Source organism: Amblyomma mixtum, chromosome 1, assembly GCF_055824585.1.
Source record: "Amblyomma mixtum isolate Tamu chromosome 1, ASM5582458v1, whole genome shotgun sequence".
Lineage (NCBI taxonomy): Eukaryota > Metazoa > Arthropoda > Arachnida > Ixodida > Ixodidae > Amblyomma > Amblyomma mixtum.
Window position 1 is genome coordinate 69,025,425 of NC_143012.1, and position 15,241 is coordinate 69,040,665.

General features: G+C 46.2%; 1 protein-coding gene across 1 annotated transcript in view; it reads right to left on the minus strand.

The window, feature by feature from the left end:
- Window positions 1–3,451: 3,451 nt before the first annotated feature.
- Window positions 3,452–15,241, minus strand: part of SMC2 (structural maintenance of chromosomes 2) — a 95,493-nt gene continuing 83,703 nt past the window's right edge. Inside the window, exons 19-22 of the mRNA XM_089551867.1 lie at window positions 14,351–14,476; window positions 12,671–12,822; window positions 8,512–8,659; window positions 3,452–3,845 (exon numbers count right to left, since the gene is read on the minus strand). Coding sequence (XP_089407993.1) covers window positions 3,726–3,845; window positions 8,512–8,659; window positions 12,671–12,822; window positions 14,351–14,476 — 546 coding nt within the window. The 3' untranslated portion in view covers window positions 3,452–3,725. The remainder of the gene's footprint in view (window positions 3,846–8,511; window positions 8,660–12,670; window positions 12,823–14,350; window positions 14,477–15,241) is intronic.

Below are 15,241 nucleotides of genomic sequence, written 5' to 3' on the forward strand. Positions count from 1 at the left end.
TCGGACGTCAGTTCATTAAAGCGTTTTCAATGTCGTGGCCTATCTCTGGAGCCATGCCGGTTGAGAGGCTTATCATTTCAAATTCCTTTTGAATGCTGAGAGATAGTGCTTACAGTGTGCTTGAATCCGCAGGCACTCTCACAAATAACCCATCGGTAAAAGGTTTCGCACATTTTACAACTAGACGGGAAATAATGAAGCTTGCTCTCACCGTTTCTTCCGCTGTTTTGGCAGGCTTTTGGAAACATTCTTGCAGTTTTCCGAGTACTGCCTTCAGTTGAATCACTTTGTCATCACGCACCATACTTTTCATGATGATGGGACATGTTGTGGCACTGCACGTACTATTTCGGCATAGACACAGTCGGAAGGTAGATTGAACACGCAACCTTGTCCCGCGACTCTGCTAAGAAATACGACTGTTCCCATCACGGTTAAAAACACTCCTTTTCATCTGCAACTTCAAGTTTCCTAGCACCCTTCGACAACGGCTATCCAACACTGAACTTTCACTGAAAAAAAGCCTGTTCTTACTGCCACAAGGGCTGTAAAATATATTGTAATAGATGTGGCAGACTAAAGCCGAGTTAGATAACTTAGCACTGCGCCGAAAAATTTCTCGTCTATCACTCTTCCACAAGCTTTATCACCATTCTTCCCTTCATGATGAATTCTTTCAGCCACCACCAGTTATCTTTCCACGTCGCGATCATCCTTACAAAGTTAAACGCATTAACTGCCAGTCATTCCATTATGCCTATTCTTTTTTTACCACGCACAATAACCGAATGGAACGCTTTGCCATCAGAAATTGCCACAGAATCTGATCTAAATAAATTCCATCTTATGCACTCACGTTTCAACAACTAAAAAGGTATTTTTTTAGTGTTCTTTCTTCCGCCTTGTCTTCTTTTTATTTTGTACTTCAGCGCACCTTTTCCAGTGTAGTCTTTCTTTTTCTAGCGGTGCCGTTATTTATGCTCAAATTTTGCTGTTATGTGCATTGTTGAGACCCTTTCTGTGAATGCCTATTTATAATTAATATTTTGTGATTTCTATTTTATTTTAGTGCAATATTTTTAACCTTATAACAATGCTTTGTACTTACTCCCCCCCCCCCCCCCCATGTAATACCCTCAAATGAGGGCCTTTGGGGGTATTTTGAATAAATAAATAAATAAATAAGTGAAACACAGGTTAGTGCAGGCTTTTGCAGAGTGACGTTCGGTACGGCGATGCGCCTAATATAGCTTCCCAATTAATGTCGCAAAGGATAAGAAAACGGGGGAAAAACCCTCCCCAAAAAAGCAGGTGTAGTGCGCAGTTTGTGGAAGTTCTCTCCAACTATCAACTGGGCCACTCCTCAACCCCTGTGTGCCTGCTTAGGAACACTTGCATGGTACTGCGAATATCGGTACTCACTGAATGCGCCACAGGAAACGTGCAACAGTGGTGTCTAACTCAATTTTGGCTTCCTTCAGCGTGCCTTAAAGGGACCATGCAATAAATTAATTGCGATTACCTAAAGCAGACGAGAGATAGGCATTCCATCACTCGTCACCCCAGCGCAAGAATTTTTGAGCTAGCATCAAGAACAATGAAGTTATAGACGATTAAAAATCACGCCCCTCAACTCGTACGCGCGGAGCACCAAGAAAAAATAAAGAAAACAGCTCTTGGACTGGGCCCCAGCCATGAATACGTCGTTCGCTGACGTTCGGTTTGCGAGTTCTGGTTGTCGCACCCAGCACCCCAGCAGCAGCGTCTCTCCGCTCCCTCTTCGCCTTCCTGGATCGCGGCGCACGTCGGATTTCTTTGCTTGTCACTGCGACAAAGGCACTGCGAGTGGTTCCCGAACTCCCAACAGAAAAAGGCGGCACAGGTAAACTGAAAACATATGCGTGGAGGCAGTGCCCTGGCTCGCGCTTGCCCGAGGGGGTCGCACGGCGGCTCGAGCAGACGATTTTCACGGCTACCGGAAGCGTACCAGTGACACCGTGGCTGCCGTGGCTCCAGCGAATGACAGCGTGTAGTGGCCTGCCGACGTCATGGAACTAGTGACGTCAATTTTCCCGATTTTAGTTTCAAAGTCGGTGGCTACGAAGACATCAATCGGCCCGCGAATTTTAAAAAATGCGGTTTTTAAAAATTCATAATAAATTGCCGGCTCAGTTCCGAAGACTCATACTTGGTGTGAATGCTTCTTAGCATCATTTCTAAGTATTGAAAACATTTACAAATGACTTTTAATTCATTGGATAGTCCCTTTAACACTCTCCTGGGATTGCTTACCTTGGTAGACGATAAACTCCATCAGCCAAACATGTAGCACTTCGTACTTAAGCCTTTCTCAAGAACCTTGGTTGTCCGAGTATTTCGAGCCACAATTTTGCTGTTAAAACTACTAAAACGAGGAAACGTACGTGTGGGTAGGAGCAAGGTTTCAGGAATGAGGGGGGGCAGAGCTTTTGTTGGAGTTGCTGGCAGTCGGCGGGAAGTCCGTGGATTGATGGAGCGGGGAAGAAATAAATGGTAGGTGGGCATCCTTTGCACTCCTTTCAGTAAGGAGCAGCGTTGCCATCTGGTGAAGTTCGCCACCAGATTTCAAATATTTGGTGAAATTTTAGACCTCCTGGTGTCGAAGTAGGCGAACTACTACACCAGACAAAAACTGGTGATATCTGGGGAAAACCACTCTGCCGAGACAACCAACTACCGACACTGCTCGTCTGCAGAAGGTGCAGGTTTCGCGAGCCAAAAAGGCGCGTGGGTAGCCCACTGCCGCCGCCTGAGTGTGGCAGCCTCAGTCTGCTGCGCTTTCAGCGAACTGCCCACGAGCTCCAGGAATTTGCTGACATTTTCACTTATTTCATCGTTTCCTAGGATGGGGCGCTTTTGTGCGAATCAATCGGTGTGGCTGGCGAGGTTCCGTCGCCTGCCATGAGAACGCCCTGGGTGAAAAACCCTACAAAGAACTGGCATTGTATGCACTGGCCTGTCTTTCGAGCCCAGTGTCAAATGCGGTGGTAGAGCGGGTCTTCAGCCAAGTCACGTGTGTGAAGACGAAGCACCGGAACAAGATGTCACTGAAAACTTTGGATGCCATTGTACGGATTCGCACAACGTTGGCCTTCAGGGAGATGTTCTGCGTGAAATTTGTCATCACAGACGATATGCTACGCAGATTCCGTTCAGACGTCTATGACGCTAAAAGTGATGATTAAAGGCTAAACGAAATGATTCTATGTTATTAATGAAATGAGTGTTCAAAGAAGGCTGACTTTTGTTTTTTTTAATGTAATTTTAGTTTCTGGTGAAATCTGGTGAAAAATTTACGAGGTTCTGGTATCGCTGCCACTTTCCAATCTGGCAACGCTGGTAAGGAGGGCTGCAGAAGCCACGCACAAAACAAAGACCGCAGTGGAGCAAAACAAGGAAAAAGCAACGGCACTTGAGTCATGACAGGTAGTTTATTGGCTGCTAAAATATCTGAAGCAGTGTGTTAAATCAATCCTTAAATCAATCCCGGTAAAGGTTTACAAAACCATAAAAGAATGCGTATAAAATGCTGAACTTGTGATCAGTAAAAACGTTCCAAGCTTGACCTTCAGCGAAACGTACGAAGTAAAGCGATATCACAAGCTATGTGGTATATAATACAAGGAGGTGGGAATAAAAACAAATAAATGCAGCACTGATGATGCGGGGGTGGGCTGGGGCGCACACTACTTGCCTCCGCCGCTCTGCGCGGAGCGAGAGACTGTGGACATGCCGTTGATGAACTTTGTTCGGAAGAGCACGTTGGCGTTGTTGAACATGCCTTCCTTGAGTGAAACGACGATGAACTGCAAAGAAAGGAAAGCAAGGGTTAACACAATCTACGACGACTGAGTGCATAATGAAAGCCTTAAAGGGAGGCTGAAGTGTTTTCTTGACTATTTGAGGAGATTCAGGGACCAAAGTGTAAATAACTTCAATGTAAAGCATGCCAAGTGTTTCTGAGTCTTAACCCGTATATGCCGCTGTTTCAAGAATTTGAAATACAGTCGAAACCCGCGATAGCGAAATCTCGAGAATACGAAATTCTCGCCGCAACGAAATATTTCCGAATTCCCGGCAAATGCCCATAGGGGCCAATGTATTTCGTATCTCTCGGTAACGAAACATTTTCGTACCGCAATCCCACGATAACGAAATTTGCTGCAACGTCGGTCCGCGTACTGTCTCCCATATTATGAATAACAGCGTCAAAAAAGCACTCAAATTGAGCAAACTGCAATAGCGCGCTTGCGTGGCTGCAGCGAGAGTGTTGGCGCCTGGCAACCTTGCAGCCGGAACGAACTTTAGCCACCTTGAGCCGGTGCTAGCAACCATACCGGCGCAGCGCGTGTCCTCTGTGATCGGTTCCGCGTGGTTGTTTATCTCGGAGGCTATGTTCAGGGAAGGCAGCCTCGCAGCGACACCATCAGGGGGCGACACTAGATCATCGGCGCTGCACTTTTAGGCCTGCGAGCGGTGCACATGTGCTCGTTGTGTAAGGTGGCGGTGTGTATGAGCAGCAGTCGGCACGTTTGCATTTGAGATGTCTCCGCCAGCCAAAAAACGAAGATTTTTGTCTCTGCGTGTGCGAAACTGACACCGAGGACCAAGGTCCACAACATGGAGAGACGGTAAACCCGAACCCGAGGAATGTGTTGGACGCCTTTGACACGATCCGGTCGTTCTTAGGCGCACAAAACGACGATGTGGCAATGGATCACTTCTTGCAGTGTGAGAATAGAACCATGAAGTTGCTGCAAGGCAAGGCTCGGCAAAGTAAGCTGACTGACTTTTGGCAATAAATTTTCTTTTTGCGGGCTGTTTTCTATTTTTTCTGTCTCATTTTCGCGGCAACAAAATTCTCACGAAAGCGAATTTTTTTGCTGTCCCCGGCGATTTCGTTATTGCGGGTTTTGACTGTGTGCATATATATATATACAGGGTGTCCCAGCTAAATGTAACCAAGCTTTTAAAAAAGACGAAGTGCCCTAGCCCAGTGAAACCAACTACGAGTTGTTGCCAGTCACGTGTCCTAGTCTGCAGTATTTTTTTAATTATGCAAACGTAATTAATCAGCAGAGATTAATTAGCTAACTTTTTAATTATTGCCTTCAGGAAGAAAGTGTCAATGCAGGAATTGTAGATCCCATAGAAAAATAACCGTTTGCCGTGTTTGCAGCCAAGTACCACTGATGCAGCTTCTTTTATTTGACTTAAAAGAAAGCCCGCGAAATGCAAAAAGAGCCGCGTGATAGGGAAGCAGTTTAAGAGCCCCCAGACGACCGGTCAAGCAATGACATTCGCTTATCTTTGCAACGCTGTCCCGAACAGGGTCCGGCGTTTTGTGATGGTTGCGAGATATACGCCAGCAACTCTCGCATGGCCGCTAGGGCGACCGCTTCTTCAGCGCGTGACGGTGCAAGTTCGGCGACACAGCCAAATGCCTATCACTCGAGGCGAGGTTTCGCATGAAAAAGCGCTCCATGCGAGCCGCGCTTCACTTCCTTGAAAAGCAGAGCCTGCTTACTTTCCATGACGCATAAGCAATTCCTGGCGTTTATCTCGCCACCACCTCAAAGCGTCGAACCCTGTTCGGGACAGCGTTGAAAACATAAGCGGATGTCGTTGCTTGAACGGTCGTTTGGGAGCGCTGAAACTGCTTCCCTATCACGTGGTTCTTTTTGTATTTCGCGGGCTTTCTTCCCAGGCAAATAAAAAACGCTCTATCAGTAGTACTTGGTTGCAAACACGACAAACGGTTATTTTTCTATGGGATCTACAACTCCTGCATTGACATTTTCTCCCTGAAAGCAATAATTAAAAAGTTAGTTAATTAATCTCCGATAATTAATTACGTTTGCATAATAAAAAAAATACTGCAGACTAGGACACACAACTGGCAATGTCTCTGAGTTGGTCTCACTGGGCTAGGACACTTCGTCTTTTTTAAAAGTTTGGTTACATTTAGCTGGGACACCCTATATATATATAGGTTGCGAGAGCATGAAGTACTTGACTGCTTAAAGGAGCATATAGCAAAGTATACGCTGCGTTAAAGGAAACATATTTGTTTGACTCGACATTTCGATCGGAAGACGGATCTTTTTCAAGAGTGCTTTGTCTTTGCTGATTTTTCCCCTTGTATAGGGGTTGGGCACAGAACAAGTGAGCGAGAGAAATATATATATATATATATATATATATATATATATATATATATATATATATATATATATATATATATATATAGGTTGCAAAAGCATGGAGTACTAGACTGCTTACAAGAGTATATAGCGAAGTATACGCTTCGTTAAAGGAAACATATTTATTCGACTCGACGTTTCGTTCGGAAGACCGATATTCTTCAGGAGTGATTTTACATTGTTAATGCATCCCCTTTTATAGGGGTGGGTACAGAACAGGTAAGTGGGAAACACAAAACACATAGCAGAAAAATACACATAAAAAATTATTAGAGGCAGCGCGACCCACACAAAAAAAAAAAATAAAGGAGGGGGGTGGGGTGAGTGTGAGGAACAGGGAGAAAATACAACGTCCAGATGCGGCCTCTGCTTTGTTAAGCAAAACAGCTTGCTTGTTGACAGGCGTGTCCAGCTCGGAGGTGCTCGACAGGTGCGTGGCCGTGCAGCAACTTTCGTAGAAAAATGTGGGAACTTTTTCTTCTCCCGGCCACGAGGGCAGGAAAAAATAAAGAATAAAAATCTGACCTTCAACAGAGAGAAACTTCGGAAGAGAGGTGATGGTGCCGTAAGTTTCATTAATGCCATTTTGCACTGTGTTAAATTTAAAAATAAAATAGGATTCTCGTTGCTCGCGCTCACGAGTGTTTTTGAAGCCACTCTGTAGTATTGTTACTTTAAGTTTGTCAAACTCGTGGCCTTTCTCGCGGAGGTGTTTCGAAAGAGGGAGGTTGGGGAGGGATTGGGTGTGTGAGCGGTGGTTATTAAATCTTAGGTTTAGTTTGGTTTATGGGGTTTAACATCCCAAAGCGACTCAGGCTATGAGAGACGCCGTAGTGGAGGGCTCCGGAGATTTCGACCACCTGGGGTTCTTTAACGTGCACTGACATCGCACAGTACACGGGCCTCTAGAATTTCTCCTCCAAAGAAATTCTAGCCACCGCGGCCGGGATCGAACCCGCGTCTTTTGGGTCAGTAGCCGAGCACCATAACCGCTGAGCCACTGCGGCGGCTATTAAATCTTAATCGGAAGGAATTGTCTGTTTGGCCAATGTATTGCATTCGACAGTCGCCACACTCGAGCATGTAAACCACGTTGCTGAAATCGCAATTCAGGTCTTCCCGGATAGAATGCTTGAAATTTGGATGGGTGCTTTTAGCCAGTGCCGTGGTTTCCATGTGTTTGCAGACTTGGCATCGGCTTTTTTCGCATGGTATGCAACCCACAGCTCTCAAGTTTATTGACTGTCGAATGGACAACATGGTTTTGCAGATTTTTTGGTTTTCTATATGTTACTTGAGGGACCGTTGTGAAAATTTTTGAAAGCCGGTCACTCTGTTCTATGATATTAAAGTGTTTTTTCAGGATGTTGTTAATGTTCGGGAGATCATTTGTGAAGGTTAGTATGAGATTACAGCGCTGTGATGTTGGCTGAGATTCCTTAATGACATGATTAATATTAGTTGCTTCTGCCTTTTTTAATAGCATCATTGATTATAGAAGACGGGTAATGTTGTTTGTTTAGGGTGTCCCGCATGCGATTAGCATTTCGTGAAAATCTTCCGATCGTGAGCAAATTCGTTTGAATCTGATGGCCTGTGAGTATGGGATTGAAGTTTTGCAGTGGCGTGGGTGGCAGCTGTTGAAATGAAGATACTGTTGTCTGTCTGTGGGTTTTTTATATACACTAGTGATTAATTTACTTCCTTCTATTCGAACCAACACATCCAGGAAGTTAATTTCATTGGTTGAGTAGGTGTGTGTGAAAAAGATATTGGGATGGATGGATTTTGTTGAATGAGGCGATAAAATGGATGAGTTCGTCCTCGGTTTCTGTCCAAACTATGAATATGTCATCCAGAAAGCGTTTGTAAAAAGCTGGTTTTGTTGGATATGAGGAGAGAAAGTCTGATTCAATTCTGTTCATAAATATGTTGGCGTAATTTGGAGCCATTTTTGTGCCCATAGCTGTGCCGCTAGTTTGAAGATAATATGAGTTGTTGAACGCAAAGGTGTTCAAGTTTAAGGACCAAATTTGCAAGTGCCGTCCATACTGTCCAAGTGCCAAGTCCTAGTCCTAGTCCAAGTGCCATACTGCACTACTGGCACTGTTCTTACCCATACTGCACTACTGATATTGTACTGTACTGCACTGCACTAGTTCATACCGTTCTTGCCACTGCAATAAATTTCTTTGCCCCATGCCACTGCTGTGCCTGCGTTCGACACCTGGTGCCAAAATGCAGCGTCCCCTGTGTACAAAGTGTTCACCTGTGACTGCTTGAAGTGGGCGCGCAGCATCTGGCCAATGTTCTGCGTGTGCGACAGATCCAGGGCCGCGTCCACTTCGTCCAGGATGTAGATGGGCGCTGGCTTGAACAGCAGCAGGGACAGGATCAGGGAGAGGGCCACAAGGGACCTATTACGAAAGGAAGCATGGGTCACTCTGACAAGACAGACTAGGCAGCACACATCAATGAAGAGACCAGCTAAACATCTACGTAACAAACTTTGATTAAACGAAATCCTAGACGCAACGAAGCATTTTGGTTTTCATAACTTCATAGGACACCATTTTTGCTTCAACATAACGAAGTAAATTTTACTCCACGTTCAACGTAATGAATTTTCACTGCTGGCTCAAAACGAACAACAGGCCACTTGTTCATTTTGGAAGGTAATGAGAAGTACAGCACCTGCCCTTGTACTTCTTTTCCTACTTCACTTTCCCTGGTACTACTAATACTTCTGTACTACAGTACGTCCCCTGTACAACTACTCTTGCAACTGCATCTGATTTCGAGCTTGCCTCCCAGAATTCCTTTTTCAGTGTTACTCTTACAAGTCTAGGGACGAACATCTACTCACTTCGCAGAAGCGCCAAAGTTGACCTCGTAGCATCATTGCATCAATAACGAAATGCGACATAAAAGCTTGGTTTATTGGTTTGGTTTACTGGGGTTTAACGTCCCGAAGCAACTTAGGCTATGAGAGACGCCGTAGTGACGGGCTCCGGAAATTTCGACCACCTGGGGTTCTTTAACGTGCGCTGACATCGCACAGCACACGGACCTCTAGAATTTTGCCTTCGTCGAAATTCGGCCGCGGCGGCCAGGATCGCACCCGCGTCTTTCGGGTCAGCAGCCGAGCGCCACAACCACTGAGCCACTGCGGCGGGGCGTGACACAGAAGCAGCCGTATTTAACTTTTTTCCTGCTTGTTTCAATGTAGCGTAACCTAAAGCTTTTCCACGAAAGGCTGAAGAATGACGCGCAAATCTTTGAAATAATAAATACAAAAAATAAAAACTATCGAACTTTTTGCCCTCGGAGCAGGGTTTTCCCAGCCTTATTTGCACGGATACCGTCGGCAATCATCGATGTACTTGTGTGAAAAGTCATGCAATTGATTCTACTGCTCCAACTTATTGCTGGAGCATGGGCCAGTGTAACGAAGGCTATAAAGAAAAAGAGCTAAAATTTGGCCTAGCTGGTAACATTTCCCGACAGTTATAGGCTGTGCTGAAACCATCTTGCCACGTAAACCAATAAAACAGTTGAACAGTTGTCAGTCTGCATTTGTCCTGTGCACATTGTTTCTTTTTTCCCAAGTTTTCTGTGTCCTAGTACAGTAAAAGCTCGTTAATTCGACACTGACGGGACCGCGAAAAATTGTCGAATTATCCAAATGTCGAATTATCGAATGAACAACAAAAAACAATGTTTGCCGCAACAGGACGTATGTACCTTTATTTGGCAAAGAAATCTGTTATCGTCATCTGCTTTTTCGAGCGAATTTGAGTGACTACGATAGCTCTAACAGCTGCCAGGTGCTTCGTGGCACACACACCATCAGGGATTTGTTCACAGAAGTCCTCCCGCACGGACACAGCTTCTGCGGCTTCTTCACCATGCACTTCGGCATTTGGGACAACTGCTCACAATCGTCGCCTTCCGACGAATCGTTGTTGTCAGCGCCTGTCACTTCAATTATTTCATCCTCGGTCAGCTGACAGGACACAAAGGCGAGGCGCGCAGGCACTGCGTGCTACCCACTCGAAAGCAGCGCGGGGAGGAGGTGAAGCGAGCGCGGCTTAGGCCGCTTATCTGTTTTTTCAGCCAGCTTTCGCTTCAGCGGATGCGGTTGTTGCTGCAACGTGCGTCTTATCTTTTCTCTTTATCTTTCCTCTGATCTTTTAACTCTCCTCTATCTGCACGTGGCAGTGGTGGCGGCTCGGCTGAGCCAGTAGGCAGGCCCGTGCAATTTTCTTTCACCCTTTTCTCAGTCGCAACAAAACAGCAACAACAAGCAGCGCAGTAAACATGCTCACAAAGTGCACAATTACCAAAAAAGGCACCGCCTTATTGTTAAATAACCGCGATCGTAGCAGCAAGAATACGTGGAAACAACGACACACGCCAAAACGAGACTTGCTGTGGATAGGGTTACGCGGACGACACCAACACGACTGCTGCGACACAACAAAGCACAAAAAAAAGACTTCGGCTGACATCGAGATATTGTCGGCCGCCGCTAACCTCGCTTCCCTCGCCCTCTCTCACGCTGCTGATGACGATGACATACGGATGGCCTATCAGCCGTACAGTAGCGCCGCTCGTGCCAGTGTTTTTTTCTTTTTGCTCTCGGTGCACCGGCTTGGCGGGCTGCGGAGTGAAGTCGAATTAACAGACGCATGGCAAAATTTGTCCGAATTAACGAGAGTTTTGCCCCATAGACTCCTATATATAATTGTAGGGACCTCGCGTGCACGTCGAATTATCCGATTTTCCGAATTAACGGGGGTCGAATTAACGAGCTTTCACTGTATAGCTTCCTGACACTCTCAAACCACCTGCAAGGCAATTTAGCTTGGCTTGTTAGTGTGAACCCGCTCAACATATTACATTGCAAACAGCCCACAGGAACACTGTGCATTCACCTTGCTGCCTCTGTGTCCATGTTTTTTATCATCATCATCATCATCAGCGTGACTACGCCCAATGCAGGGCAGATGCCTCTCCCATGTCTCTCCAATTAACCCTGTCCTAAGCCAGCTGCAGCCATCCTATCCCCGCAAACTTCTTAAGCCCGACCCACATGGAGCGGTTTTCTCGCGGAAAACATGCGTACGGCCGCCCGGCGGCGGCCTCTTGCCGCCGACCAAGCAGTGCTAGATACGTTCGCCCGGCGGTCAGCCGCTCACCGGAAGCGGCGAATGCGAGTTGTCAGCGCGGACCAATGAGGGCGCTCTCTTCCCGCATCTAGCTTCCGCCCGCGCGCGGCGACAAACATGGCGGCGCCTTTCGAAGTCGGACCCCTCGCTTTGGACTGAATTGTCGTTGTTGCTGCCTTTTTCACTGCGTTCACTGGCCGTAAATGGAGCACCGGTCTTTCGCTTCGTCTCGCCTTGCCTATAATAAAACTTATAAGTGATAAATTTGCCTTATTTTTTTATTTAGAGTGACGATTCTCCCACTTCTAGGCTTAAGAGGAGAGCCGGTTTGTTTACAATAATGGTTCCTGTCCCGAGAACCAGATGGCGCTACTATAGGCTGAGTCTATTTTTGCGTCTCTGCTAGCAGCAGCTGCCGGTGGCTCGGCGCGCAGGGTGAAACCGAGTGGGGGTGGAGTGGAGAGGGGAGATAGCATACACTGAACTAAAAAGTGAGAATACGCCCTCCAATAAACAATGGCTTTAGAGTAAGCTTACAAATCTTTTTTTTTTTTGTTTTTGTCGGCAGCGGTTTGGTGGCAGCCGCCCGTTTTCCGCCTCTTGTGGTGTGGCACAGCGGCGGTGCGTCCGCGTTCCGCCGCGCCGCTCAAAATCCGCAGCGCAAGTTCGCTCCATGTGGGTCGCCCTTTAATCTCATCCGCCCATCTAACTTTCTAAAAACATTCAGGGGGCACATTGGCTCTCTAAAGTGCTGCAAGGCGAAAGCCTTCCCTGACGGACTGTTTGCCATTGACTGCGAGACTGTTTGTGCTGTACTAGTGCTTTATTTGACTACACATTACAACTGCACACTTTGACTGCTGACTTCGACTGCTTCTTTAGCACAACTCTCTCTCTCTGCTTCGATGAGTTCGGTTGTATCCATGGCTCTGTTTGCAGTAATGAGGTATGCAATGTGGTCATCCACGGACGCCTTACGCCCCCTGTCGGAGCGGACAACTATTTTATTAGTTGTCGTCTGCTCCAAAAGGGGGCGTCAGGCATCCGTCGGTCACCTCATTACTTCGAATCCGCGCACTCTGATGTCATAACCATTCCGACCAACCGAAAAGCGTGACACCTCTGCTGACAACCTTCTGTCGACAACGATGAGGCGCTAAAGGCTTTCGCCTCAATATGCTCCAAAATGAACCGGTGCAAGCCACTGTCCCAGTGCAGTAGACGCAAAAAAGAAAGGATGAAGGAAAAGGTCGCGACCTCTGCCCTCCGCTGAGCTCCTGGAGCGTTTCCTTCCAGACTCCACCAAAGGCCACCTTGACTTCCAGCCCCTGGAGGGCGTCCATGCCTTCAGGAGGAACCAACTTGGCATCCGTGCCGGGGAGCAGCGTAGAGAAGATGGAGCCAAAGTCCTGCACATGCATGCACACATAAACAGTGGAGAAAAGTTACACTAAGTGGCAAACACCTGAAGGTAACCTGACCGCCGCTCATCTAAGCACCTCTCTCTTTTCCAACTTCATTTTTTACTAGTCGTCTTAGATATTTGCCTGATATTTGCATGTAGCCGAATCCCGATACCTTGATTTATTTATAGATTTATACATTTGCGTCTATTCTAAAAACGTTTTGTAATTAGAAAGTGTGCACTGAAATCATTTTATCCTCTTCTCGTGTGTTGTACCCTTGTGATGCTTTGTAAATACTTACCAGCTATTTTCCCCTAGCTTTTTGTGATGGCTTAATTCTCGAGTAAGTTCTATGCGTTTTGTTTCATCTGTAAGTTTTTAGTTTATATAATCTGTAATATATGTGTTTCTTTTGCTGATGCTCTTACAAGTGATGAGAGTGATGTATAGCCTTCTTTATACTAACTTACTGTCTTTATTTTGGTATACTGTTGCCTGCATGCTTGTATACTTTTTTCTATTGGACCCGTTACTAGCCGTTGGCTATGGGTCCGAGCAGTGTTTGCGTACATTTGTAAAGAAACAAAGACCAATAAATAAATTAATAAACTCCTTCTGGTCATCTGTGGTATGCCTCGAGTTTAAAGGGCAGCTGCAGCAGTTTTTTGAAAAATTTCGCAATATACACAAGGATTCAAATCTATATCGGCTGCAGGTAAAGCATGCCAAGTGTTTTTGCACTAGCATTTAAAATAGTGACATAATCGACGATTGAATTTTGCGCTTCTCCTCAATGCACCGGAGGAGTGCAGGGAAACTCCGCGTGACGTCACGGAAGGTATGATTTCAAATTACCGCTGTCGTCAGCCACACCCTGCCATGACTCGTTAGACGCTGCCAAACAAATCTCCACGGGGTTTGCCTTCGGTGGCGTTAGTTTCTTTTCCTTCAAAGCAGGCGTTTTGTGCGTTGGAAATGTACCGATATCTTCGATGACGTCATCATGCGCCCTCCACTTGGCGTTGTGCGCTGCGAAGAAGCTTGAAGGGCGTCCGGATTTTAATCGGCGATTACTTCACTATTTCAAGTGCTAGCCCAAAAGGATTTCGTATGCTTTACCTGCAAGTTTCACACATTCGATCCTCTTAAGCTCGTTGATTTCTAAAAGCTATGGAGTTTCCCTTTAACCAGGTTTTATAAAACCCGAGAACCCGGCATTGTGAGCCCTCAGTCTAAGAATCCGCACACCCTGAAGCCCAAGTTGGAGGAGAAGGAGGCATCAATCAGCTGATGAATGTCCAGTCAATGTCCAGCTGATGAATGTTCATTCAATGTCCAGCTGATGAATGTCCAGTCAATGTCCAGCTGATGAATGTCCAGTCAATTCGAATGCATGTCAGAAGATGTCAGTTGGTTTTTAAAATGGCACAGAAGCCCATAACGATAATGAAGAAAGTGCACTAACTGCACCTTTCTATTGGCAGCCATGACATGCAAAAGCCCCTTGCAATCTCACCAAAAAAGCACACACCTTGTTGACTTTCTTCCAGGCCTCCTTGAGGGCCAGGTTCTTCTTCTCGTCCAGCTCGCGGATGACGTCGATGATCTTTTCCCGGTCGTGGATCACCGTCTGCTTCTTCTTCTGCAGGTCTTGGTACTGCGTGGCACGAGAAAGAAGCCGATTCAACAAAAGCAGGAGCCCGACAAATGCAGGAGCTTGCCGAAAAAGAACAAGTGATGCTGAAGCTCATTTTCCTCCGCTGAGAGCTAACCGTGCCAGCATTTCCCGTCTTTGTCGCAACTTTCCCAGACACGAATGCCCCAGTGTTTCCCCATTTTCCCATTCACGGCAGACACTTCGCAGACTCTGCAATAGCGCATCTCATAGTACGAATGTAGCTTTGATGTATTTTTTTGTGTCAGTCTTTTTTTTAAGTAATGCTGGAGTATATTCTGCCAGATAACCGCTGGTCCTTAAGGGTAACGGAGTGGATTCCAAGAGAAAGCAAGCGCATAGCAGGGGGTGGCAGAAAGTTAGGTGGGTGGATGAGATTAAGAAGTTTGCGAGGACACTGTGGCCGCAACTGGCGAAGGACAGGGTTAATTGGAGAGACATGGGAGAGGCCTTTGCCCTGCAGTGGGCAAAGTCAGGCTGATGATGATGATATTAAGGCGAAAGCCTTTAATGTCTCATCGTTGTAAGCAGCAGTTGTCGACAGAAATGTCACGCTTTTCAGTTGGTCGAAACGGTCGTGACATTACAGTGCGCCAATTTCAAACGGGGCCAATTGTACTTTGGCTAGTAACCATGCAACCAATTGAAGGGATCCTATAGTGATGCTCCAAGAAAGGAGGACTGAGCTTAGTTAATTGCTTAATTACCCAATTAGCGTAATTAACTTTTCTAGTCAGGTCATATAAA